Source organism: Sus scrofa, chromosome 12 (genome assembly GCF_000003025.6).
Source record: "Sus scrofa isolate TJ Tabasco breed Duroc chromosome 12, Sscrofa11.1, whole genome shotgun sequence".
Taxonomy (NCBI): Eukaryota; Metazoa; Chordata; class Mammalia; order Artiodactyla; family Suidae; genus Sus; species Sus scrofa.
In genome coordinates, this window is record NC_010454.4 from 20793796 (window position 1) to 20820000 (window position 26205).

General features: G+C 56.2%; 1 protein-coding gene across 6 annotated transcripts in view; it reads left to right on the top strand.

The window, feature by feature from the left end:
• ACLY (ATP citrate lyase) overlaps nucleotides 2883–26205 on the top strand; it is a 44624-nt gene continuing 21301 nt past the window's right edge. For 2 of the 6 annotated variants that reach the window (XM_021066027.1, NM_001105302.1), the window contains 13 exon segments: nucleotides 2920–3059; nucleotides 7919–8103; nucleotides 9885–10007; nucleotides 11692–11754; nucleotides 12705–12895; nucleotides 13310–13389; nucleotides 14466–14596; nucleotides 15409–15527; nucleotides 16374–16510; nucleotides 17481–17542; nucleotides 19404–19521; nucleotides 21981–22135; nucleotides 22745–22835. In XM_021066027.1, coding sequence (XP_020921686.1) covers nucleotides 7945–8103; nucleotides 9885–10007; nucleotides 11692–11754; nucleotides 12705–12895; nucleotides 13310–13389; nucleotides 14466–14596; nucleotides 15409–15527; nucleotides 16374–16510; nucleotides 17481–17542; nucleotides 19404–19521; nucleotides 21981–22135; nucleotides 22745–22835 — 1429 coding nt within the window. In that variant the 5' untranslated portion in view covers nucleotides 2920–3059; nucleotides 7919–7944. 6 annotated transcript variants of the gene reach the window in all.

Sequence of the window (26205 nt, forward strand, 5' to 3'; positions counted from 1 at the left end):
CTGGTGAATGGATAAACAAACTATAGTTTATCCATGTAATGGAATACTATTCAGCTACAAAAAGGAAAAAAACTATTGGTACATGCATAACATGGATAAATTTCAAAGTAATTATGGTGAATGAAAGAATTCAGATAAAAAGACTATATGATTCCATTTATATAAAATTCTAGAAAATGCAAACAAACTATATTGTCCAAAAGCAAAATGATGCCTCCTGGGCATGTGGAGGTAGGGTAGGGAGGGAGAGATTATAAAGGAATATAAGGAGACTTTTGGGAGTGAAGGGTATGTGTATTTACCTTGATTGTGGTAACGCTTTCACAGTGTACACATGTTTTATAATGCATCAAATGGTACATGTTAAATATGTTCAGTTTATTATCCTTCAATTACATATTAATAAAGATGTTGTGGGGGGTTTTTTTTGGCCATATCTGTGGCATGTGGAAGTTCCTGGGTCAGGGATCAAATCAAAGCAAAAGCTATGGCAACACCAGATGCTTAAACCACTGTGCTGAGCCAGGAATCAAACCTGCACCACCATAGAAACAACACCAGATCTTAAACTGCACCACAGTGGGATTTCCAGCAAAGATATTTTCAAAAATCCAATAAAACAGCAACAATAATGTATTCTTTTTGGCAGTTTACAAAACACTTTGTGATCTTCACGGCACCTGAAGGACGGAGGAAGCCAGGCAGTATTTTTCCAGGTTTCTCAGGAAAATTGTCAAAAATGATGTACAAAGTTTGCTACAGTTTCTATTTTACATGGATGCCTATTTCTGGATGTAGGTATCTTTCTTTTTTGTTGTTGTTTCTTGTTTTTGTTTTTTTAGGGCCATTACCTCAGCATATAGAAGTTGCCAGGCTAGGGGTCAAATCAGTGCTGTAGCTGCTGGCCTACACCACAGCCATAGCCACAACCAAAGCCACAGCAACATGGGATCAAGCCGAGTCTGCAGCCTACACCACAGCTCATGGCAATGCTGGATCCCTGACCCATTGAGTGAGGCCAGGGATCGAACCCGTATCCTCATGGATACTAGTATGATTTGTTTCTGCTGCGCCACAACAGGGACTCCGAAGTGTATCTATCCATCCTTCCTTCCTTCCCTCCCTCCTTCCCTTTAGGGCCACACCTGTGGCACGTGGAGGTTCCCAGGCTAGGGGTCTGATTGGAGGTGCAGCTGCCGGCCTACGCCACAGCCACAGCAACACCAGATCTGAGCCACGTCTGCGACCTACACCACAGCTCATGGCAATGCCAGATCTTAACCCACTGAGCAAAGCCAGGGATTGAACCAGCAACCTCATGGTTCCTAGTCAGATTTGTTTCCACTGTGCCATGACGGGAACTCCCCAAGTGTATCTTTCTAACCAGAGGGATAATGCTTACGCCGTTTATTCCCCCTGATTGCAGTTGCCCCCACTAGCCCCTGAGATCCTGAATTGCTGTCCCTCGAGGCACAGAAAGGGAAGATATAGAGTGCTTCATAGGGGTTGTTTTCCTTAGGTGTGAAGATGTGATCCTTCTCCAAGACTGATGCTATTTGGGGAGATTCTTGGCAGGGATGGCACTCAATCCATGTAGGAGTGGAAGACTACGACCAAAAGGAGAGAGGAGCTGAGGAACTGCTATTTCAAAAAGATGCCTCTCAGGGACGGGACCAGAAAGTGACATCATCAGGGATCACTTCCTTCAGGCATGGGCAGCAAATTTAGCTGCCCCACTCCTGGCTATGACTGGAATGGGGGGGAGAAGGGTCTGGCCAAGTTTTTGTGCACAAGAATATCACACCATTATTGCAGTGTATGACCCCAGTGGTTGGCAGGCTCCCGGGGCTGCTGATTCTCTGTTCACTGGGCTGACCTTTTCACCTGAGCTGCTTAGCGCATGATTCTCCTCCCGGGAGCTAGACCGCTATTAGGGTCAGGGAGCAGCTCGGGAGACCTACAGGATTGGGGTGGACAGAGGAGAGCTTCAGAATGTCACAGCAGGAAATACATGTCTTGGTTTCTAGGTCTGTATGATTTCAAAAATTCTGCGCCACAAGTTCGTCAGCACCTATCAGATCGGGTGTCCCAGTTTTCGACGTGGAAAATATAGACTATGCACAGGTAATAGAGAAGGGGGAGGCAGCCATTCATTCATTCCAGGGTCTAAGGGTGGGACTGTAGGGGAGGGGCGAGGCGCTGATGACCAGCAGAGACGACCCCAGCCCCGTGCTAGACTCTCCCATTGAATACTCAGTTCTGCTCGGAGATGAGCAGGTGAGGGACACAAAACGGTGTGACAGGCGCCTTCCTAGCCCCACCTGCTCACGCAATCCCCCGCTCTATCCCATATTAGTAAATCTAATCTATTAGCCTCGTCCCACCAGCTCAACCCCGAGGGTCCACGTGCGTAAGCAGTCTGCCCTGGCTGCTTAAAAGGGGGACCTGAGCAACTGGGTTGGGTGTGGTGGCTTTCTGGCTGCCTGCGTGGAAGACGTCAGTTTCTCCCACGTGGAGACGGGAAGGAGACTCCAGGGCCCCAAAAAGCTGCGCTACAGCCTGCACCGCCAACACCGCAGCCCGCCACATCTCAGCGGCTGTCCGCCCAACGCCTAGAGTATCAGCGGCGGTCGGCCCAACCCTAGAAGATCAGACCACTGCCCCCAATCTCGTACGTTCTCCTCCCAGCATAGCCCAGCCCATCTCCCCACCCTAGGCCCCGCCCCCGACACCTCCCAAGCTGGGCAGGCTCTGGGCGGCCCCTTTCGAGTCTGGGACGCACCATCAGGACTGCAAGTCCCAGCAGCTCCTGGACCCCGGACCCGAGGGCGGGGCTATGCCGGGCAGCGAATTGGGAGGAAGCCTGGAGCTCAGGCTAGAGACCACGTGTGGCCAATCGCCGGGCGGCTCGCACGGTGTGCCGATGGGGGCGGGGAGAACCCGCCCAAGCCGGAACAAAAGCCGGATCCGGGTGGCTGCGGGAGGCTGGAGCGCTCCGGAAGGTAGGCGGCGAGTTGGGCCCTGTGCACCCAGCACCGCGCACGGCCTTTCGTAGAGAGGTGAGTGGCGGGCGGCCGCTTTCACGCGATGGCCCCCAACTGGCCCAGAAGCTTCCTGCCTCCCTCCCCCAACCCGGAACCTACTCCCCCGACGCCGGTTTGGGGCTCACGCGCCCTCCCTGCACCTGCTTGGAAGTTCTGGGTGTCTTAGTTTTAGGATCGCCTTCGCCTGGTTAGCGACCGGTGGCCAGATGTTGGCCCGTCGACCACCCCACTCCCCCACATTCCAGTTCCTGGGAGTTTGGACAGTGCTTGCCGCCGTCGTTGCCTGTCTTCCCTCCGCCGAATCGCATTTGTCCCTAACTGGCGCCTCTCACTGCCACCCCGGGGCCAGTTCTGAGCCTCCTCGGGTTTTATCCCGCCACCTCTTTCCCCGACCAGGGTCCCCCTACCGGTTACCGGGGACGGGAAGTACAGAGCGCGGTGGCCAGTCGCCCCATTCTGACCCCTCACAAGCCGGGGTCAGGCCCTTCCTCTTACTTCTATGGAGAGTCGACTGAGCACCGCGAGGGAATGGAGAGAGAGCGCGAGCTCGGGCGCGTAGCCGCCGCGGGCCACGCGGGTTTGGGCCGCCTCAGGCCTCGCCGCGAGGACCTAGCCTCGGATCGGCGGCCCAGGAAAGACCCGCCTCGCTCTGGAGGTGCCGTCGGGCCCAGACGCTAAGCGACAGATGGCCGGAGTGCCCGTCTTTCTCCCCAGCCTTGGCGTTGATGCCAGGCTTGACGGAGGCAAGGTCCTCCAGGGGCTGAAGGATGCTGCCGCCGCCCTCCTGTCGGGCTTGGCAGAGGGCCAACCCCAGCGCCTGCTGCCCTCTCCAACCTTGGCAGAAACCGTGAAGTACCAAGGAGTTTTGCCATTAGGTGATCCTTGGTAGTCTGCCTAGGAAGGGGATTTTCGGGAGGGTTGGGAGGGGAGCAGCACAGAGCGCAGTTTGGTCAGCCAGCCCGTTCCTCTCTCCTCCCTGTAACTTTGTCTTTCAGCCAGCTCAGATCATTGGGTTTCTGAAATTCTGAAATGTTGGGTGAGGGACAGCTGGTAGACCCAGCTGCCCCGAGGGGTATTTTCACTTCACGAGCTTCTTAAACAGCTTGGGGGGGTGGCGATGGGAATAGCCTGGGGCACTGAGGCGGATGGCTGGTGTCTCTGCCCTCTTTCTCTGCTCTCCTTGCTGCAGTAGGGACCCTCAGAGTTCTGCCCCTCCCCTTAACTCTAGGGATTGCCTGTCCCCCTTTCAAAAAGCCCTAATCCTACAGATACTAACCTTAGAAGAAGTGCTCTTTGTCCTTCCCACAGAGACCCTAAGTAGCATCCCCGTGGTTCCTCTTCTCTGGCTGTGTCCCAGGGGTACAATCCTGGGGAACAGGCTCCTTTCATTCAGCCTTCCCTGTGGGCTGCTTCTGCCCTCAGTGGCTGCTGTCTATGAACTCAATTCTGGGTCTCTTCCGTGTCTGCAGAAAAGACCCCATTCAGCTCAGAAGGTCTCGCCTTTGGATTGAGAAAGAGAGAGAGTATGTGTGTGCTGATTCCTTGACGTGATTTCCCTCAAATCTACCTGTTACTAGTTAATAGTTCCTGGGCTCCCAAAGTGGAGCCCTGGGGTCTTGGCTCTGCCCAGAAACCATCTCTGACTAGTTTGACAACCCATTCAGTTACTCACTTCCTGAGGAGGCAGCCCAAACCTTTGCAAGACTTTGCAGAGGTGGCTTGTGGAGAGTGGTATTTCCAGCCCAGATTAGTATACACTTTAAGACCCACTGTCACTCGAGCAAATGTTCTTTGTTGCTAGTGGTCTCTAAGCCATCAGATCATTGTCACAGGTCACCACCTGGAAATGATATGCACACGGTCAGGCATGTGCACAGTTTTCTGAGCTTTTTCTCTGGTGCTTCAGAGTCTGAGACCTCAGATGGCTTAAGAGCCACTGCCCTAGAGAGACCTCCCTGAGTGATTAAACTTGTGATTTATCACCACCCCTCCACTCCCTGGCTTTGTGTACCTTCCTCTTACCCTGTCCTGATGAGCACGCAGAGGCCAGATTCTTTCCCTGCTTTTTAGTCTCTTCTATAAACTCTCTGTTGGCCTTGAGAGGGCCTGCCCCATTGGAGCCAAAGTGCTCTAGTGGCAAATCTGTGTTTTGGTAAACTGGCAAAGTTTTTCTATCCTGCATCCTTCCCTGGTTGTCTTCTCTCCCATCCCCCGTCCCGAGGACCAGATGGAGATGAGATCTTGGATCCGAGATTTGATCTAGGGCTCCAGAAAATTGTGATTTTTTTCTCCCCCCCCCCAAGTGCACAAGGTCACTAGTCTCATTCATGTCCTTTCCAAAGCTGGGTCTTTGGGGAGATGCCAGATTTGGGGGAGGTGTCTGTGGTTCTAAGAGTGTCTCTGCTGGAGAGGCTTTGATCACAAATTCCAGGAGGAAGGAATTTGTGATCAGCGCGTGGCTGATGTGTCTGAACTGCTGAGGGTGGTCAAGGGCTGCCCCCTTCTCTTTCTCTGCCTGGGCTGCCCTGGGCTGCACTCTCTTGGGAGGAGGGTAGGGGCATGTGTACCCATCTGATTTCAGGACCAGTTTTTCTGGTCTGAGTTAAGAAGGTTGGGAAATGGAGCTGGAGTGGGTGGGGGTGGAGGACTGTGGGGCAGTGGGGCTGGCTGAGGCATCTCCTTTGGAAACTCTTGTTGAGAAGGAGCCGGAAGCCATCCCAAGGGAAAGCCAGAAAGGGGAACCTCTCCGTTGAGCCCCTTCCCAGCTACCAGACTTCAGGCCAGCCACCAGACTGAATGCTCCCATTGTGCCCAGCGAAGACTAGCTGGGAGGCTGAGGAGCCAGCCACGCCGGGATTAGAACCTGAAGCCCAGACTGGCCAATCGGGAGGGAGGTGCCCCTGGAACGTTAGCTCTCCCTGAGCTGGGACCAGCCTTCCTGCAGTGCGGAAACCAGCCAGCCCCCTAGTTCTGCCCTCCTTCTGGACTCGACTTTCCTCCTCCCGCAAATTCAGCATCTTAGTTCTGGACCTTCCTTAGAGAGATAGGAGTGACTTTTCCCGATCCAGCTAAGCTCTTGGCATGAATGACTCGGTTTCCTTTCCCTCCCCTTCTCCCCGCCTTCTCTCCCCCCAAGTCACTCCTGGCCTTACCCGAGGGAGAATGGGTGTGGCTGGACAAAGTGATGGGGATGGTATCTGAAAAAATTATCATCACAGATCCTTCTGTGAGCTGCAGGGGGGACACGGCCTGGCCCTTGGAGAAATGGTCTTTTTTGTTTGGTTGGTTTTTTTTTTGGTCTTTTTTTTTGCCATTTTCTTGGGCCGCTCCCACGGCATATGGAGGTTCCCAGGCTAGGGGTCGAATTGGAGCTGCAGCTGCTGGCCTCCGCCAGAGCCACAGCAACTCGGGATCCAAGCCATGTCTGCAACCTACACCACAGCTCACGGCAACGCCGGATCCTCAACCCACCAAGCAAGGCCAGGGATCCAACCCGCAACCTCATGGTTCCTAGTCGGATTTGTTAACCACTGAGCCACGATGGGAACTCCAGACATGGTCTTTTTTTTTTCTAGGGCTGAGATATGGGGTTTTCTAGGGACCAGGTGTGAGAGAGTTTGGTTTCAAGTCTTGGGTCTCCTTCAAGTCCGCTTATTAATTAGACTTCTTGAGCAAGTTATCTTTTTTTTTTGGCAAGTTATCTTAACCCCTCTGAGCTTTCCTGCCTCATCTAAGAACTAAGGTTATGAATCTCCAGGTACCTCTCAGGGCTCACATTCATGGGATTGAGAATGGCTCCTGCCTCCTTCTCCAGCTCTGGCTCGGTTAGAAAGTGACCAGTATGGGTGGTCCCCAGAGAGGCCTCTATTTTGCTCTAAATTAGTAGCTAGATGACTCAGCAGGGCGGGTGGGATGCACTGAAGGTCATAGGTTTCCTTGCCCTGTGTCTGCCCTGAACTTGAGTGGGAATCTCATGTCCCGGGAGAAATGGGCTTGGACATGACTCTTCCTCTTTGTTCCTTGGGGGCTTGGTCCTGTGTGAGGCTACGGAGACTTGCCCGCTCAGCCCTCGGGCTGGTGATGTGTGTGAGTGTGTGAAATGGGTGAGTGTGGGCGTGGGGGAGACCAAACCTGGAAGGGGGGTGAGGCCAGCGTTTTGGCACAAGGCGGCTGGTTCCCCACAGGAACCAAAGGGTGTGTTTCAGTGGCCCTATGCCCACCTCGGGTGGGACCAGCACTCAGGGTTGGGTCACACCCCTGCTATTCCTGGTCTCCCCATCCAGCCTCCTCTGCTCCAGGATGAATGTGGCAGTGGGTGAGCTAGTTTGGCTACAGGGAGTAGAGCTGAGCTTGAGGCCAAGGGTCACTGGGGAGACACTAGCTTTGTTTTTCTCCACCATCGTTCCTCCCCTATCATTTCCCAATCCTCTTCCTCTGCTGTCAGAAGTGTGTTTGAGGAGTTCCCACTGTGGCTTGGTGGTAACGACCCTGACTAGTATCCATGAGGATTCGGGTTCGATCCCTGGCCTCGATCCGTGGGTTAAGGATCGGGTGTTGCTGTGAGCTGTGGTGTAGGTCGAAGACGTGGCTCAGATCTGGCCTGGCTGTGGCTGTGGTGTAGGCCAGCAGCTGCAGCTCTGATGCAACCCCTAGCCTGGAAACCTCCATATACTGCAGGTGTGGCAATAGAAAAAAAAGAAAAGGTTTGTTTGAGATCTCCCTTCCATCCTTTTGGCTGAGGCAGCCCTCTTCACCCTCTGGAGAAGCACTGAGATCTGGTTTTACTGTCCGGGGGCAGCTGGGCGTGGCTGTCCTGCCGGAGAAGCTAACGCCTCCATCTCCGGGCCCCTTCTGACCAGCCCCTCTCACCCCAGCAGGTAGAGCAGGGCCGTCCGCAGCCATGTCGGCCAAGGCGATTTCGGAGCAGACGGGCAAAGAACTCCTGTACAAGTACATCTGCACCACCTCGGCCATCCAGAACCGGTTCAAGTATGCCCGGGTCACCCCTGACACGGACTGGGCCCGCCTGCTGCAGGACCACCCTTGGCTGCTCAGTGAGGTGAGCCCCTAGCCTCTCCCCCGCCCCCCACCCCTCGCCCCTCCTCCAGGCCCGGAGTCTGAGGAAGGGGCAGTAGCGGATTTGCTGGCCGTGTCCACATGGGGCACGTGATGGCAGACAGCCTGCACTGTTACGGGGAGGGGGAAGGCGCGTGGAGCAGGTTTTACGTTTGAGCCCTACGTGCTGGGGTCCCCTGGCCCCTCAGTCCTGTTCAGAGTCTGGACTTGGAATTGGACAAACTGGAGTCCAGATGGCAGGTGTCTGCATATCACCCATGTGGCCTGGGACGAAGCCATCTCACCTCTCTGAGCTTTAGATTCCCCATCTGTCCAGTGGGCATAGCACTCACCCTGCGAACTGTTAAGGAGTAGCAATCATGTACTTAGTATGCTGCCTGGCGCTTGCCAGATGATCAGTAAAAGGTAGGCACAGGAGTTCCTGCTGTGGCACTGTGAATTCAGGATCTGGCATTATCTCTGTGGCGCTGGTTCAGTCCCTGGTCCGGGAACTTCTGTATGCCGTGTGTGTGGCCAAAAAACAAAAACAAGAAGTAGGCCTATGCCGCCCCGCCCCCCCCAAAGTGGAACCCGTCAGGAATATGTCAGGGCCACCAAGAAGTGGGAGGTTGTACTTTGTGTAGAACAGCTGATGGGATCCACCCTGAAGTAGAGGCTCCTCTCTTCGGATCCTTGCAGGACCATTGTTGGGATGGCGTCTGGAAGCTTCGGCTTCTTTGGCGGGTCCCAGAGAGCAGGACTGGGACCAGTCGGGAGGAAGGGTTCAGGGATGCACATTTCCTCCTGCCTCACTGAGGCGGCCCAGACCGCAGAGGGAGCTGCCTCTGGAGGTGGTGAACTCTTTGGTACTGGAGGTGTGTGAGCAGTGGCCTGGGGCCGCTTGTTGGTCTTGTAGACAGGGTTCAAGTGCAGGGATGGGATCGACCAGATGTCTTCTTGCATCCTATGTCACCCCAAGGCTCCATCTCTCTGTTCTTTCTTTCTTTTCTTTTCTTTGGTTTCTTTTTAAAAATTTTTTGTCTCTATAGGGCTGCACCTGCAGCATGTGGAGGTTCCCAGGCTAGGGGTCCAATCAGAGCTGTAGCCACTGGCCTACGCCAGAGCCACAGCAGTGCGGGATCTGAGCCACATCTGCGACTTACACCACAGCTCACGGCAACACTGGATCTTTAATCCACTGAGCGAGGCCGGGGATTGAACCCACGTCCTCACGGATGCTAGTCGGGTTTGTTAACTGCTGAGCTGCAACGGGAACTCCTGTTCTTTTTGTTTGGAACACAGGGGCGAGCCCGTATTCGGGGGAGCTGAATGAAGCTAAGATACCGCATAGGGAGGATAGGCAATCACTTATTCTTTAGCAGGTGTTCAGTGAGGACCTACTCTGTGCCAGACTCCATCCCAGGCAAGGATGGTTCTAGATTCTTTTCTTTTTATCAAAGGAAAGATGTTAGGGAAGTTACCTAAGTGGTTAGGACTTGGTGCTTTTGCTGCTGTGGCCTGGGTTCGATCCTTGCTCTGGAAACTGAGATCCTACCTAAAGCCACTGCACACTGTGGCTAGAAAGTGAAAAAAGAAAGAAATACGTTGGCTGGGATAGGTGAGGGAAGCTTCTGGGATTTGACCTTGAAGGATGGGTGGAATTGGCTTTGGGGGTGGGCCGGATAGGAAGCCACCCAGGCTCTCCTGTGCTTTGGGTCCCGGAAGTGTCCACTTGTACTCCACCTTCTCTTTCCTTGCTCTAAATACAAACCCCTCTTGTTCCAGAGCCTGGTAGTCAAGCCAGACCAGCTGATCAAACGGCGTGGAAAGCTGGGCCTCGTCGGGGTCAACCTCACCCTGGATGGAGTCAAGTCCTGGCTGAAGCCACGGCTGGGACAGGAGGCCACAGTGAGTCTGGCTATAGGGTTGAGGTTGGATGTGCTGTGATGATAGAAGCGTCCAGATCGGCAGCCCTACGGATCGTTCCCACAACCTGTCAGGTGGCAGCCTGGGGGAGGCAGGAGTCCTGCGGAGCTGACTCAAGCGGCCGGGCCGGCCTTCGTGCTCCTTTGCAGCGCTGCCTGTCCAGGAACAGCACGTAACCCCGGGGCAGTTCCAGAGTCGGGGCAAGTGGTCTGTTTCTTCCACAGCAGTCGTGGAGTTGGGACTCTGAGGCCTGTTCTGGGAACGTCAGTTTCCAGAATGGGTAGGGTAGCTTGTCATGACGTGCCTCCCTAAGGGATAGGTTAAAACCAACAAGCAGACCTGAAGAAGGAGGTGCAGAGTCATTTAGGTAGAAACGTTGTTAGGCCAGGCACGTAGGAGGTGGATAATACAGACGAGTAAATTCCCTTCTGGCCCTCTCCCAGCTCGTGGGTTAACTTCAGCTGCTTTGGTGAGAGTTACTGTGAAGGCGAAGCGACGCCGGGGAATGAAAGTGCGTTTCTTGTTCTCCAAGCGAGGCTTGGCTCAGGGCGGAGAGCTGTGCCATCCACACCTGGCTTTGTCCCATTTGGGGTGACCGTGGACCAGGGTTGAGTCGTTCTCTAACTTGGCCGCCACGGACTAGGCTGGGCGTGGGGGTGTAGATTCCTTTCTACATGGTGAGGTTCGTCCGTCACTTTGGCTCTTCATGCTGTGTTCCCGGGTTCTGGCTCTTGCGGGGAATGAGGGGTCCTTGAAGTTCTACATGGGCGGGGAGGTGGGGATAGAGGGATCTTGACCTTGGTGCTCCCAGGCCTCTGCAGGGAGAGGACAGCGGCATGGGGGGGCAGGCGGCAGGCCTGAGCAGTGTCCCCACGGAGCGCCTCATGCTTCTGACTCCTCCGGGGCTAGCTGTAGGGAGGGGGCCGTCGGGGACATCTGGACCGCCAGCAGCGTTGGCCCTGGCAGGAGCGCCTCATTACCTCTGATGGATCACTGTCTGGTCCCTGACTCAGCGGTGACGCACTCACGGGCAGGCGGGTGGGGGCTTTGGACGTGCTGGGAGGGGTGAGGGCTGTCTCACCTCGGCTGCCGCCAGGGACCCACTCAAACTGATTAGCTCTGCAGGCCGCTTGTCCTCAGCCGGGGACGTCTGTGCGGGAGCGTTTTCCCGGTCCGGCTCCCCTCTCTCCCCTCTCCCCACCCCGGCCCTCCCCTCCCCTGGACTCATGTTCTCAGGCCGGGTCTCCCCGCCTGAGCTTGGGGACAGACAGACAGCCTAGCTTTGTCTGAGTGCTTTCCTCTGTGGGGCCGCAGAGAGGGCCATGACTCCTGGTGCTCTGGGGGTGGGGCGGTGTTGCAGCTCGTTTGTCACCCTCCAGAGGAGGCAGGAAAGAATGTGCAAGGTCAGTGCCTGTCCAAGTGTGGCAGGCACAGGGGCAGTGGATGGAAGAGGGGATCTCGTGAAGACTTCTGTGGCGTAGGGGTCGGTGACCCCATCACCCTGGCTTCTGGAAAAAAATCTTTGTGGCCGGTTTCATGGCAGTAGTGCTTTGGGCCCTGCCCCTGAAGGGAGGGCGACGTGGAGGGAGCAGAGGGCCATGCCGCCTCCTGTCCTGGGAGCAAGACGTGCTGTCTGTCTAAGTTTTATTTCTGTCCATCTCCATAGGTTGGCAAGGCCAGAGGCTTCCTCAAGAACTTTCTGATTGAACCCTTCGTCCCTCACAGTCAGGTACGTGTGAAGTGGCTCCAAGTAAAGTCTTCTCCCGTTGGGAGCTTTGTGCCTGTTGACTCTAAAGTGAAAAGGAGTTCCCATTGTGGCTCAGCAGGTTAAGAACCCAGCTAGTGTCCGTGAGAATGCAGGTTCGATCCCTGGCCTATGGGTTAAGGATCCAGCATTGCTGCCACCTGCAGTGTAGGTTGCAGATGTGGCTCAGATCTGGCATCACCGTGGCTGTGGTGTAGGGCCGGCAGCTGCAGCTCTGATTTCAACCCCTGGCCCGGGAACTGGTATGGCAATTAAAAGAAATAATAAGTAAAATAAAATGAAACGATGAGGAGTTCCCATTGTGATGCCGCGGAAATGAACCCAGCTGGTATCCATGAGGATTCAGGTTCCATCCCTAGCCTCGCTCACTGAGTTAAGGGTCCAGCATTGCCATAAGCTGTGGTATAGGTCGCAGATGCAGCTTGGATCCCGTGTTGCTGTGGCTGTGGCGTAGGCCGGCAGCCGTAGCTCCGATTCACCCCCTAGCCTGGGAACTGTGGTTCAGCCCTAAAAAGCAAAAATAAGTAAATGATGAAAGGCGAAATCAAGCCACTGGAGAAAAGTCGAAGGCACCAGAGTCTCTGAGGCTGCCCTTGAGATTCTGAGGGTGCTGCAGAGCAGGGAGTCCAGAGAGGAAGGAAAGGGCTCAGTTTGCAGCAGGAAGGAATCAAGGCTGGTGACAGGACTTTCCTGGGCTGGGATGAGAGGGACTTGAAGACCAGGCTCCCTTCCCCAGGCAGGTCACATTGGCTCAGTCTGGACTGTCACCTGGCAGGGCAGCGGCCTCATCTCCTCTTGTCCCCAAGGGGAAGATGGTGACATTGTCTCTCCTGGTGAGAGGCGTCTACTGGGTTTTAGAAGTGGTACAGCCGGAGTGAGGCCCCTCACCCCCGCGACGCCCTCTTCCTCCCAAGGAGGAGGAGTTCTATGTCTGCATCTACGCTGCCCGAGACGGGGACCACGTGCTGTTCCACCATGAGGGTGGGGTGGACGTGGGTGACGTGGACGCCAAAGCCCAGAGACTGCTCGTCGGCGTGGACGAGAAGCTGAATCCTGAGGCCATCAAGAAACACCTGTTGGTCCATGCCCCCGAAGACAAGAAAGAGTTGAGTGAGAAGGGCAGCAGGGAGGCGGCAGCGGGGGGGCCAGGGAAAGCAGAGCGTTCCCCCCCCTGTCTGGGCATCCACTCCCCCGTCCCTGTGTCTGGCTGGATGGTGGGGAGCAGGCGGCAGGAGGGGTGCCGGGGGCAGAGGGGAGGCTGGCTCAGACTGAAACGCACGTCGGCGTCCCTCACCTCTTTGCCCCATCTGTCTGGCACGTGTCTGCCTCCAGCTCTGGGAGTGACAGCTCCTTTCTGCCTCGGTGGCTGAAGAGTGACGTCCAGGGAGCGGGATTCGCAGAGGAAAGCGAGGGGTCAGCGGGGCGAGTGTGGGGGAGCGGAGCTGTTGGCCACAGTGAGAGGCTGTCGCTGAGCCTGCTCCCCGAAGCACTGATGGTCCCTCTCTCCCACCCCGTCTAGAATTCTGGCCAGCTTTATCTCCGGCCTCTTCAATTTCTATGAGGATCTGTACTTCACCTACCTCGAGATCAACCCTCTTGGTAATTATCTCTGCTGGGATGGGACAGGGCAAGGGTCACCTAACAGAGTCCCAACACCCACGGTAAAGTAACCCCGGCCTTGACGTTCCGAGGCTCAGACCCCCCCGCTTGCAGAGGACAGCACAGACAGGTGTGTATGGGCAGAGGGATCGCCAGGCTCCTGTTTCTGAGGGCTCAGGAGGCCACGATTATTCCTCTTTTTCACCAACTCCGGTTTCCTTTGGTCTTCATTTGTCTATGATGAGGACGTCCCAGTTGTGATCTGACTCTGCCCTGTGGCTCTTCCTGCCCTGAGCTGGGCTGCCAGTCAGACCCTCCCTTCCTCTTGGTGCCTCGGTGGCCCCCTCCCTCTGTTTGCCTCCAGGAGTTGGTCAATCATTGACCCCCAAGGCTGGGAAGACTTTGGCAAAGGCCCTGAGGCTGCGAAGGAGGCAGGTGGCAGGGGCTGGCTCTGGCCAGGGCTTCTCAGGGCAAAGTCCTGATTGAGATTCCGCCTGGGGCTGCAGCCCCGCTAATGGACCAGATGGCTCTGTGCTAACTTAATTAGCTAAATGGCCCTGGGGGAACAGGAACACACAGGCGAGGCAGCAGTAAATGAATCCTGCTGGCTGGGGGCCCAGTACACCCACGGTGGGTGTCTGACTGCCCCTTCCCACTTCTCGACAGACCCTAGGAGAGCCTGGTGTGCACACCCAGGGGTCTTTGAGTGTTATATCGTAAACGCTTTTTTTTTTATTTCTAATTGGCAGAGTTGTGGATGGATGAATGGTTAGACGTGGGAGGCATGGAGTGTAGCATTTTATAAAAATGCATAAAAGTTGCCATGACCCCCAAAACAGACTTTCCTGCCCTATTACCTACAGGTCGGGGAGTGGCGACTGGTCTGTAGCATCTGTATTTCCTTTAATGGGGGAAAAGCTGTGTCTCCATAAGGACCAAGCTGGTTTCTCACCGAGCTAGAGAGCCATTAGGCCTGGGTGGGCACCCATGGGAGTCGGGGGTGCGGGGGCAGTTGGAGGTTGATGGTCACCTCTGCTAGGGCCCGTGTCTGACTGCCGCTGCCTTTTTTTTTAAAGTAGTGACCAAAGACGGCGTCTACGTCCTGGACCTGGCCGCCAAGGTGGATGCCACTGCCGACTACATCTGCAAAGTGAAGTGGGGTGATATAGAGTTCCCGCCCCCCTTTGGTCGAGAGGCTTATCCAGAGGTAAGGCTGCCTTTCGGGAGGGGATGGAGAGTGGGGGGGGGCGGGGAGGGTGATTCATCTCAGACGAGCCCTTGCCCCCCCTCCCTTCCGCCCCCCATTGCGGGCTGTGTATTTGGCAGGAAAGGAAGGCCGAGAACCATTTAATTTTCTTAAAACCCCAAAGGAGGTGAGGGTGGGAGTCGGCCAAGCCTCTGAATCCCGGCCAGAAATCCTTTTAGTCTCCTGTCTCAATCAGCCTCCCTGGGCTCCTGACTTGATTTGCTGGCTCTCCGTAACTCGGAATGGCTCCCTCTAATCCTGTCGGGAAGGTCGTTGTCTCGGCCCCTTGCTGAGAATTTTAATTGCTCCTTCCCTCCCTGTCCTCTGCGAGGTCTTCCCAGCAGGATGAGGTCTGGATGACAGAACCCATGACCCAGGCCATGGGGGAGGCTGGGCCGGGAAGGAGGCATCATCGGGGCCTGGGGAGGGGGGAGGGGCACCTGCTGAGCCGGGGAGCCAGATGCTGGGGTGGGGCTGCGGGAGGAGCAGAGGGATGGAGACAGAGGGAGGCTGGAGGCTCGGGCACAGAGCCCAGGACCGGAAGTGCAGGAGAAAGGAGTCGAGCAATTGGGCTTGAGGCCGTGACAGGCCGTGGGTGGTTTTGGTGCTCGAAGACACCATCCCACGAGGCTCCAAACAACCCCTTCTCCCTGACCCTGTGGACGTATCTGGGGACCGCTTCATCCGACTCTGGGGGAAGGAGAGGGGCCCTGGGATCTGCAACTGGGTGAAGGGTGTGCCCTGGGGCCCACCTGTTGCATCTGCCCCCTCAGGAAGCCTACATCGCGGACCTGGACGCCAAGAGTGGGGCGAGCTTGAAGCTGACCTTGCTCAACCCCAAGGGGAGGATCTGGACCATGGTGGCCGGAGGTGGCGCCTCTGTCGTGTACAGGTGACTGAGGTGGCTGCCGAGGGGACGGTGGCCGGGCTCACTGAGGGTTCCCACGTCTGGTCTGGATCAAGTTGCTTCCTCAGGGTCTCCAGTTTCTGCCCTGCACGCCGAGCAGGAACTCGTGGGGCATCCCAGAGGCCCCCCCACTGCCCGCACAGTGTTCCCTCAACCTTCTTCTTTGCTTTCAAATGAAGTCGCTCATTTTCATTATTATAATTAGTGATCTGTGCTCCATGCAAATGCACAACAAATACAGAAAATGAACCAGAAGACAAACATTGTCTGGCTGTGTCGCCACCCTTGTCCCTGCCGGGTCACCACGGTGAACATGCTTCATGTCCTTCCTGGTGTTTTAGTGCCTGTATGAAAAGTCAGACTTTCACACTTTTATAGACATGTTGGGATCATATTCTGCACCCTTTGCAATAGTCAGTGGATTTTCCGCTTCAAGCCGGGCAGGCATCTGCTCATTTTTAGACGTATGGTCTGCCCACTTCCCTCCCTTGGTGGCTGGGCTCTTTCCTCTGGCTGAAGCCGTTCTTCTCCGAGCAGCCTGGCCAGAATTCCTGGAGTGCGCCGTTTTCCTTGTGTCAGGACCTGCTCCCTGTTCATTTTACGGCCCATCATCTGTCTAGGGCCCCACGATGCCCCGGGCTGGCAGGGTGCGCTCCTTGGCAGAGTCTAATGAAGCACAGTTACCCTTCAAGCTCGACTTGTGTGGGGCTTCAGGGTCTGGGGTCTGAGAGGTCAGTTCCTTAGACTGACTGACCTCAAGGCCTCAGGGAGGCATCTGTGTGGCCTCCCAGCACCAGCCTGCTGCTCACAGACCCCTGTGTCTCCCGGCAGTGATACCATCTGCGATCTGGGAGGTGTCAACGAGCTGGCGAACTATGGGGAGTACTCGGGTGCCCCCAGCGAGCAGCAGACCTATGACTATGCCAAGACCATCCTCTCTCTCATGACCCGCGAGAAGCACCCAGAGGGTGAGCCACACACGCTCCTTCCCCAGGACGGCCTGACATTCTGTGCTGGGAAGAGCTCTGGGTGGGCTGGGAGGCGCTGAGCTTGTCCTGGTTGTTTAACATCTGGACCTCAGTTTCCCTGACTCTGCAACAGGCAGTGACAGCATCCGTCAGACTAGGGGCTCCGAGGGGGCTAGGCAGTGATGGATAAGGAAAGCCCCGTGAGCAGGTGTAAGGGACGTGGCGGGTGTGGCAGCAACAGTGTGCTTTTGCTGACTGCTGCCAACACAATTCTTTTTTTTTTTTTTTTTTCTTGCCTTTTGAGGGCCACACCTGTTCAGCATATGGAGGTTCCTCGGCTAGGGGTCCAATCGGAGCTACAGCTGCAGGCCTACGCCACAGCCACAGCAATACAGGATCCAAGCCACATCTGTGACCTACAGCACAGCTCACGGCAACACCGGCTCCTTAACCCACTGAGCGAAGCCAGGGATCAAACCTGCATCCTCATGGATGCTAGTCAGATTTGTTTCCGCTGAGCCACGACAGGAGCTCCATCAACGCAGTTCTTCATGGCCCACTTGCACAGTTGCTACCTGGCTGTGTGATTTTTCTGCTTGCCTTTACCACCTGTCCAGTGTTTGGGAACCGTACGCACCAGTTTCCCTTCCCTTGAGCCAGATCGCGATTCCCAGCAGAAGGGTATCCAGAAACCAAGCTAGCTTGCTAAAAGGGGGCTAGAACGATGTAGAGATTCTGTGGGTTTGGATTAACCACCTGCTCGGTGGCATAAGTGATGGAGAGCCGAGCTGATAAGACTCAACAGCCTGTTCTCCCCGCCCCCCACACCCACCCCTCTGCTGCCCCTGCACTGGGATCTCCAAGTTGGGGGCCCCTGCCTCAGAGAAGAGCCTTCCTTCAGCTGGATTGTGGCATGATGCCCAAGTCTGCCTTTCTGACCCTTCTTTGACTTCTCTTGCTCCAAACGCAGGCAAGATCCTCATCATCGGAGGCAGCATCGCAAACTTCACCAACGTGGCCGCCACGTTCAAGGTAAGCAGCTGCAGGGGCTTGTGGGGTCGGGGGAAGGGAGGTGTCCCCAGGAGGGGTTGAGACAGAAGCAGGTTCCCATGAGTTACCCAGTCTGGGGAGGGGCTCTTAACCCTGGAGTACAGAGAACACTGGGATGGCTCTGAGGCTGTGTGTCTCTGGGCGAGCGGCTGACCCTCGCTGGGCCTTACTTCTCCCATCTGGAGTTTGGGGAGAAGGTGAATTTCTGCCTTGCCCCGGTTCAGGACCAGTTTGAGAGGAACTGGCTTGACTGACCCCATTCCCAACACTCCTTTGTAAGACTCTGGGTTCTTTGCATCTCCTCCTAGTCTCTTGTCTCCCTGTTATCTGCCTTTTCTCCAAAAGGTGGGAACGAGGAAGTATTTGATGCTCATGCAGCCAGAGGCCCCTCAGCCTGGGTCCCTCTGCCCAGGTCAGGAGCATGGGTATCATTTTAAAGGAAGTGTGACACTTGGCCAAGAAAGATGACAAGAGCTAACATGTCTCAAGACTTGTCCTCTTCGGAGTTCCCATCGTGGCGCAGCAGAAATGAATCCGACTAGGAGTCATGTGGTTTCGGGTTTGATTTCTGGCCTCGCTCAGTGGGTTCAGGATCCAATGTTGCTGTGGCTGTGGTGTAGGCCAGCAGCTACAGCTCCGATTCAACCCCTAGACTGGGAACCTCCATGTGCCATGGGTGCGGCCCTAAAAAAAAAGCAAAAAAAAGGAAAAAAAAGACTTGTTCCCTTCGAGGTGGCCGCCTAAGGAGGTCCCTTATTACCCCATACTGGCAGGTGCTCACTGAAGCTGTTCAGAAGAATGGGTCCCATATAGTTCCATGGAAGCTGTGAGAATAATGCATAAATTTAAAAAAAAAAAAGAAAGAAAGAAATTTGAGCTCCCGAGAAGTAGGGGGCCAGGCCTCACCAGTCCTGCCTATAACAGGTCCCTTGATGGACCTGATTCAGCAGACAGAGCTGACACAGCTTTGCATTGACTGTGATAAAGCCTGTAAACGCAGCCCTGTCATAAAGGCAGCACCGTTGATCAGGGCGGTTAAGTCAGGAGTGGGAACTGTGTTGTGGAGCTTCTGGTGAAATGCCGTGAGTGACAGAAATTAGCCTCAGTAAACTAGCCCTTTGGAAAGACAAACCTGGTCCACACCTGTTCATGCTCCCACGTTTCCAAAGCTGATACCCCTAGAAACGGCTGTTCCGCTGCAAAAGCTCCTCCAGGCTTTTGCAGGACTTTGACATTTAAGTAGACTGTGTCCTAACAACCCCGACAGCTCTTGCCTGGCCCCCTGCAAATTGCAGTAAGAGGACAAGAAAGATGGAGTTCCCTTTGTGGCTCAGTGGCTAATGAATCCAACTAGGAACCATAAGGTTGTGGGTTCAATCCCTGGCCTCGCTCAGTGGGTTGAGGATCTGGCGTTGCCATGAGCTGTGGTGTAGGTCATAGATGCAGCTCGGGTCCCACGTTGCTGTGGCTGTGGGGTAACTGCAGCTCCGATTGGACCCCTAGCCTGGGGACCTCCATGTGCTGCGGGTGCAGCCCTAGAAAAGACCAAAAAAAAAAAAGAAAGAAAGAATGGGACTACAGGGAGACCAGCAAAGCCCTGTTGAGCTTGGAGGCCCCGCGCCCTGGCTGCCCCACCTTCTCACCTCGGCAGCATTGCAAGTCCTCTCGGTTACTTGCGTGTGGTCTGGTCCACGCGTGTAAAAGTCTCGCGTGCCAGGGCCTGCCGTGCTTCATGAGAAGCAGCCCTTGTTTTCTGGGACGTTTGTTTACCATGGTTCTACATGCTTGATTTTTGGCTGCCTTATCTCTAGTCACATGTCTTGTCATCCCTTCATGCTTCCAGGGCATCGTGAGAGCGATTCGAGATTACCAGGGCCCCCTGAAGGAGCACGAGGTCACCATCTTTGTCCGAAGAGGCGGCCCCAACTATCAGGAGGGCTTACGGGTGATGGGAGAAGTTGGTAAGATGGGGGAGCCTTTTCTGTCCTTCCCTCCCGCCCCCAGGGCCGGTGCCTCCTGGGGATTCCTAGAAAGCGTTGGCCTTCCAAGGCCTCTGCGCTCTCACCCCTGTGTCTGGAGGTTCCGCTCTGTGCCCTCCTCCGACACAGGGCACCTGACCTAAGCCTAAATTCAGGATGGGCAGGAAAACATTTGCATCCAACTATTTGTTTTGCAAATATTTATGAATCACCTGCTCTGTGCCAGGTGCCGGGCTAAGCACTGAGGTCACAGCCACACATGACAGGACGGGCAGCAAGGACAGTGACAGCGAGGACAGTGACTGGGGTCAGGCGGTGCCAAGGGCCCCTGAGGAAGACAAGCAGGGGGAATGGTAGCGCTCTGGGAGGGGGCTGGGCAGTTTTAAATGACTCCTCGACCAAAACGGGGGCATTTGGGAGTTCCCATTGTGGCTTAGCGGTTTGAGAACCCAACTGGTATCCATGAGGATGTGAGTTCCATCCCTGGCCTCGGTCAGTGGGTTAAGGATCCAGCACTGCCACAAGCTGTGGTATAGGTTACAGAGGTAGCTTGGATCCCACATTGCTGTGGCTGTGGTGGATGCCAGCAGCTGCAGCTCCGATTCGACCCCTAGCCTGGGAACCTCCATGTGTTAACAATGGGGCCCTTAAAAAAAAGAAACAAAACCAAGGGGGGGGGGCATTTGAGCCCTGGAGACTCATTTGAAGACCTGGAGGAGAAGAGGGAGCTGTCGGCAGTGACTGTCTGCAGAGGAAAGGGCCAGTTCCAAGGCCCTCAGGTGGGACCGGCTGGGGAGCCAGGGGAGCCAAGGCAGGGGATGGAGGCCATGGGGTACAGGTCCTGTGAAAGCTGGGCTATAGCCTTGGCAGCAGCTGGAAGACTTTGACACTTTGAGTAGAGGAGTGACACTCCCCCCCCCCCAACCCCAGGGCCACCCTCGCGGCATATGGAAGCTCCCAGACTAGGCTAGCGGTTAAATCAGAGCCGTAGCCACCAGCCTACACCACAGCCACAGCAACCCAGATCCAAGCCATTCCTGCAACCTACACCACAGTTCAGGGCAACCCCGGATCCTTAACACACTGAGCGAGGCCAGGGATTGAACCATGGCCTCATGGATACTAGGCAGATTTGTTACCACTGAGCCGCAATGGAAATTCCCAGAATGACACAACTTGACTTAAGTTTGATTGAGAGGGTTATTCAGGCTGCTGGGTGGAGACTAGACTGCAGGGTGGCCGGGTTGAAGCAGGGAGGCTGTGCAGCTGTTCAGGACAGAGTGGTGGCCCAGACCGAGGGGACGGGGAGGGAGACGGGGCTACACGTCCAGGCCCTGACTGCTGGTACCTGGGTATGGGGGATGGAGGTCTTGTCCGTAACTGGTAAAACGGGAGGGAGGTGTCCCTCGCCGAGCTGATGAAGAGGCCATGGGTTCATTTTGATGTCCTTTCTTCTGCATTTGGGGTATCACCCTCAGACTCAGAGCATTCAAGAGGCTGGGGACCACGTCTCTCAAAGGTCAGGCCTAAGCTTGGGTTTCCCTAAGTTGACCTGGTTGAGCCTGAACCACGTGACCTTGGCGGCTGCCGCTCTGGTCTGGAGTGCAAGCACAGCCCCGTTGCTGAGAGCAGTTAGGTGTGGGATGGGGGTTCAGGTGACGCGTCGGAGGTGGATAGGAGACACTCCTGCTTGGGGATCGAGCCCTCTGATTGGAGAGACAGAATCTTTCCATCTTCCTGTTTCCCCAAATCGGATATCCACAGCAGACATGAAACCCACCTAGTGGTTCAGCTGGTGCCCCATTCTAGCTGTCACCTAAAACGGAGCACCTGCCGTGGGCGCAGCCCTGGGGAAGCGAGGGAATGTTACTGAGTCACGCCTGGGACCTTAAACAAACAGCGACTGAAACAAGATGCTGTCTGATGGGGACCCACAGGCAGGGCCGTTTGGAGGAGGGTGACCGCCGAAGTCGGGGAAAGCCGTTCCTGGGAGGTGGCACTTGAGCTGAGCTGAGTGACAAGAGAACAGCTGGGTGATGGTTCCATATGGAGAAAGGAGCGGGGCCAGAGCCCTGCGGAGACAAATGTTGGTGTTTCAGGAACAGAGGCCGGCCTGGGGGCTGGTGTGTGATGGCCAACGGGGATAAGGGTGGGGCGGGGGGCTTCAGAGGGCTGGCATCCAGGCTGCGACCTAGAGGAGCGCAGGCTCTGATGATGCCTGTTGGCACTAAGAGCATTGGGGAAGCCATTTCTTATGGGCAGGTAGTGTTTACAGAGACTTTGGTGGTGGAAATAACGACCGCCGCCTTGTCCTGGGGTGACTGGTCTTGCACAGGAAGCTCTGGACACGGGACGGGACTCTAACGGGGCCCCGGCGGAGTCGCGTGGCCTTGGGCGCACGTTAGGAGTCTTGAACCATGGACGCTTTTCCTTCCTCGCAGGGAAGACCACTGGGATCCCCATTCATGTCTTTGGCACGGAGACTCACATGACGGCCATCGTGGGCATGGCCCTGGGTCACCGGCCCATCCCCAATCAGCCGCCCACCGCAGCCCACACCGCCAACTTCCTCCTCAACGCCAGCGGGAGCACATCGGTAGGTGCCTTCCTTCCGCCTCTAAAGCCTGCAGAGTCCTCTTTGTCGCCTCTCCTACCCCATCCCATGTAAGGCACGGTACCCTCTTCTGTCCCCCGCCTTTGGGGGGCACTGGGGAGACCCCGGGAGAAGGCAGTTTGTGGTTGGTTTCTGCCTGTTTTTCTCCTGCCCCCATCAAGGGAAAGACCAGGGTTTTTTGAATCGGACCTGAGTTCAAGTCTTGCTGAGGGAGGGACCTTAAGATATTATACCTTCTCAGAGCCTCAGTGGGCTCATCTGTAGCAGGGGACGATACCGATTCCTGTCTTAGAGTTGGTAGAATAGTACTTTTGGAAGCAGCCAGAAGAGAGTAGAGCTGTGCATAGTTCTTGTCACTTAAGTTCTTTGGAGCCTTAAGGACTAATGGCATTGGTTTATTTATTTTGCCAAGCCTTCAACATGCGGGAGTTCCCGGCCCAGGGATCGAACCCACAACAGTGACCAGAGCCACTCTAGTGACAACACCAGCTCCTTAACCCACTTAGTCACCAGGGAACTCCCACAATGACTTTTTTCTCCCCAGCTGCTCCCTGTGACTCTTGTTCTCTCTTCTCGTCCCCCTGCTCCCAGACTCCAGCCCCCAGCAGGACAGCGTCTTTTTCTGAGTCCAGGGCTGATGAGGTGGCACCCGCCAAGAAGGCCAAGCCCGCCATGCCACAAGGTAACCCCCAGCAGTTTCAGGCTCCTGCCCCTTTCCCTTCCTGGGCCCCACTGGGCTGGCAGAGGTGGATGGAAAGCTTTGGTTTGGGCTTTGCTGTGGGCGTGGTGCGGGGGCTGGGAACAGGACGCAGGGATGTGCGATTGGAGGCTTCCGGGGGGCTCCTGATGCTGAGGGACCAGGCTACGCCCCGGTGATCCCCCCCCCCGCTGTTCCCACCCCCCACTGCCTTCTCTGTGGGGTGTGGGCGCTGGAAGGGAGCCTGTGGAGGAGGTGGACGGGCCCTCAGATCCTCCTGAGTGGACAGCAGGAGCCTGAAGCTCAGAGCTGCAGAGCGGCTCCCCGACGGTAGTTCCCGCCCCACCGCCGCTCTGGGCCTCTTACCAGGTCATTCCCCTCTTCCGAGTCCACCGCAGGGACACGCGTTGTTTACCAGCCCGTCTGTGCTCTGCTGCTCATCTCCCCCTCTGATTCATCAGAGACCTGATCTCTGCCAGCCCAGCCCTGGCGACCAGCACTAGATAATGCGCGTTAGTTACCACGGGGCTGGGGCGGCCTGTGCAGCCTCTTCCTGGGACAGGCTTGAGGCATTTTGTGAGTAGGGATGCTGGCTCCAGGCACTCGGGATTGGAAGCCACTGCCCTGCAGGTCCCCCGACCAGCCATTTGTCCACCGCCCAGAGGGACAGGTCCAACCCCTCGGCCTAATCATCTCATCGTGCTTCATGGGGACAAAGCAGGACTAAGAGAGTGGGACGGGGCCAGCTGTCCTCCAGAGGGCCCCTCCTTCGGTGTTCAGCACACCCTCCAAGCGCTGGTGCTTTTGCTCCTGTCTCTGGTCCCCCAGCCCCCGCCCCGTGGTCCTTCGCCCCTCTTGCTGCCATGCTGCTGATTGGGGCTCTCTTGTGTCGCCTTGCTCCTGTCTTTTGTGAGCAGGCGACGGACGGTGAGGGCAGCAGCCTGCAAGGCTTGTCCCACCCTCTCCCTCCAAAGCCTCCAGCCGCCAGCAGGTCACTCAGTTGCCTTGGTCATTTTCTTTGACAGATTCAGTCCCAAGTCCAAGATCCCTGCAAGGTAGGACGCCCCCCGTCCCGCCCAGCTCCTTGTGTGGCTTGGTAGCAGGTGACAGTCTTACCGTGTGCTTTGTCTCCCCGTCCCCTGGTGGGTTGCAGTGTTGTCTGGTATATTTTTTGTCCCTGCCTCTCGGTGTGGCCTGCCCCCGAGGCCTAGTCTTTGCTCTCCCCGCTTCCCACCCCCGCTTATTTCTCGCCCCCATCCCCGCTCTCCCTGCCGTGGGGCTGCCTCTGGCCCCGCACCGGCGTGGGAGGGAGGGGACAGCGTAGGAGGGGCACGAGCCCGGCCCGCGGCCTCGGAGCGTGGAGTGGCACTGAGGAGGGAGGGGCCTCCTGGGAAGAAGGGAGCCTTGGAAACCGAGGGGGCAGTAGCAGTGCCCGCGGCCCAGGAGGGCCGCCCCTGGTGCCCTGGCTCTCATCTGCCTCCGTGACGTCTTGGTTTTTCTTGCCCCACCTCAGCCTCCAACTGCATCCCAGCCCCGGGGATGAGTTTAGATTTCTCGGGGGTTTGGGTGGAAGACAGGCTGGAGGAGGGGAAGGAGAGGCGACCCAGAGGGTGGGCGGAGATCGGGAGGCAGGGCTGGGCTCTGTCTGGTGTGCGAGGTGACTGCTCAGCAGGGGCGTGTGCTGGGCGCACTCACACACCCCCGTCTCTTGAGCGAGGTGAATAGGTTCCCCAAGGTGAAGGGTGAGCGTTTGAGAGCATCAAGGCTTCCATTTAACTTGGATATTCACCGCTGTGAGAGAGATGGGGGGACCCTCTCATCATGACCTCCGACCCCTGCTAAGAGGGGAAAAGGAGCAGCTCGGCAGAGGCCCGTAGCCCTTCCTGCTCCCCACATGTTCTGCCTCTGGCAACGTCCGCTGTTCCTAAAAGACCAGACCTGAGGCTGAGCCACAGAAGGAACGAGGCGGTGTCAGCTCTTCCCACCGGGAGGGTGAAGGGAGTGGGGGTGGGGGGTGGTCTCCCTGGCAGTCCTGAGCTGTGCTGAGACGTGCCAGAGGGAGGATGGTGGCAGGAGGAGAGCTCCCCTGGGGCCTCCGTGCTCACCACCCTCAGCTTTTCCCTCTGTGCTCTGAGCACTCCAGTTCCGCCCCTTTCATGCTGGTGGCGCCGGGGGGTTCATAGAGATCCCAGGCCTTGTCCTGATTTCTGTTTCCTCTTGGGTAGGCAGATGGGTGTCCGTGCACATGCGCGCACGCTGACCCTCGGGGGTGGGGGAAGGGGCACGGGCTCACCCAAGAATGGAGCGTGGCCAGCCCGTGCTGGCGTTTAGCCCTCCCTGGCTGCACAAGTGAGCTGCATCTCAAATTATGTAATCCTGGTTCCGATGCTAAATGACCTACAGTCTTAGTCATTTGGCCACTCTGGGCTGCAGTTTCCTGGGACTAGAGAGGGAGGGAACTGGATTAGGTGGCCTCCTTTGTTTGTGATCTCATGTGTCTTTGGAACCCAGACGAGTCCAGGGGACAGTAAATCCCGGTTGTTGTATGATCAGGAGACGTGATGGAAGAGGCCAGCCTGGATAAGGATGAGAATCCTATGTGCCTTGGGAAACGTATCTCTTAATTTCATTGCATAAGACCTTAAACTTGGTTAGCCAACTGCAGTAGTGTCAGTTACAGTAGGTTAATTGATAACAAATGCCCCTGAGTGCTCGGCATTAATTCCCCTGGGGGAGCCAAGAACCTCCCCTGAGGGCTGCTTTCCTCCAGCAGAGAGCGGGAGAGTCAGGTGAACAGCCAGCATGGGGGTGGCAGTGGTGGTGACAGCTCGGGGATGCACTTCTGCCAGGTCTTCTTCCTCTCATCCTTTTCCTGAGAGCCTTGTTCTGAGCAGGAAAGTGCCGGCTGGGCGGAGCCAGTTGGGTGGAAGCTCAGTTAGAGAAAAGGCCACAGCACACCTCTTCATTGGACCCACGCTGGCCTAAAATCAAGAGAATTTACATCCTGACCTGAGCTGGCTTATGTCCCGGTCCACAGGTGACAAGGATTTTTGGGGAACTGTTGAAAGTCTTGCAGGCACCCACATTGGGAGAGCTTAACCGTTGGTGACCTTAAAAATAATCCATCAAGGAGTTCCCATCGTGGCACAGTGGTTAATGAAGCCGACTAGGAACCACGAGATTGTAGGTTCGATCCCTGGCCTTGCTCAGTGGGCTAAGGATCCGGCATTGCCGTGAGCTGTTGTGTGGGTTGCAGATGCGGCTTGGATCCTGCGTTGCTGTGGCTCTGGCGTAGGCTGGCAGCTATAGCTCCGATTAGACCCTTAGCCTGGGAATCTCTATATGCCACGGGAGC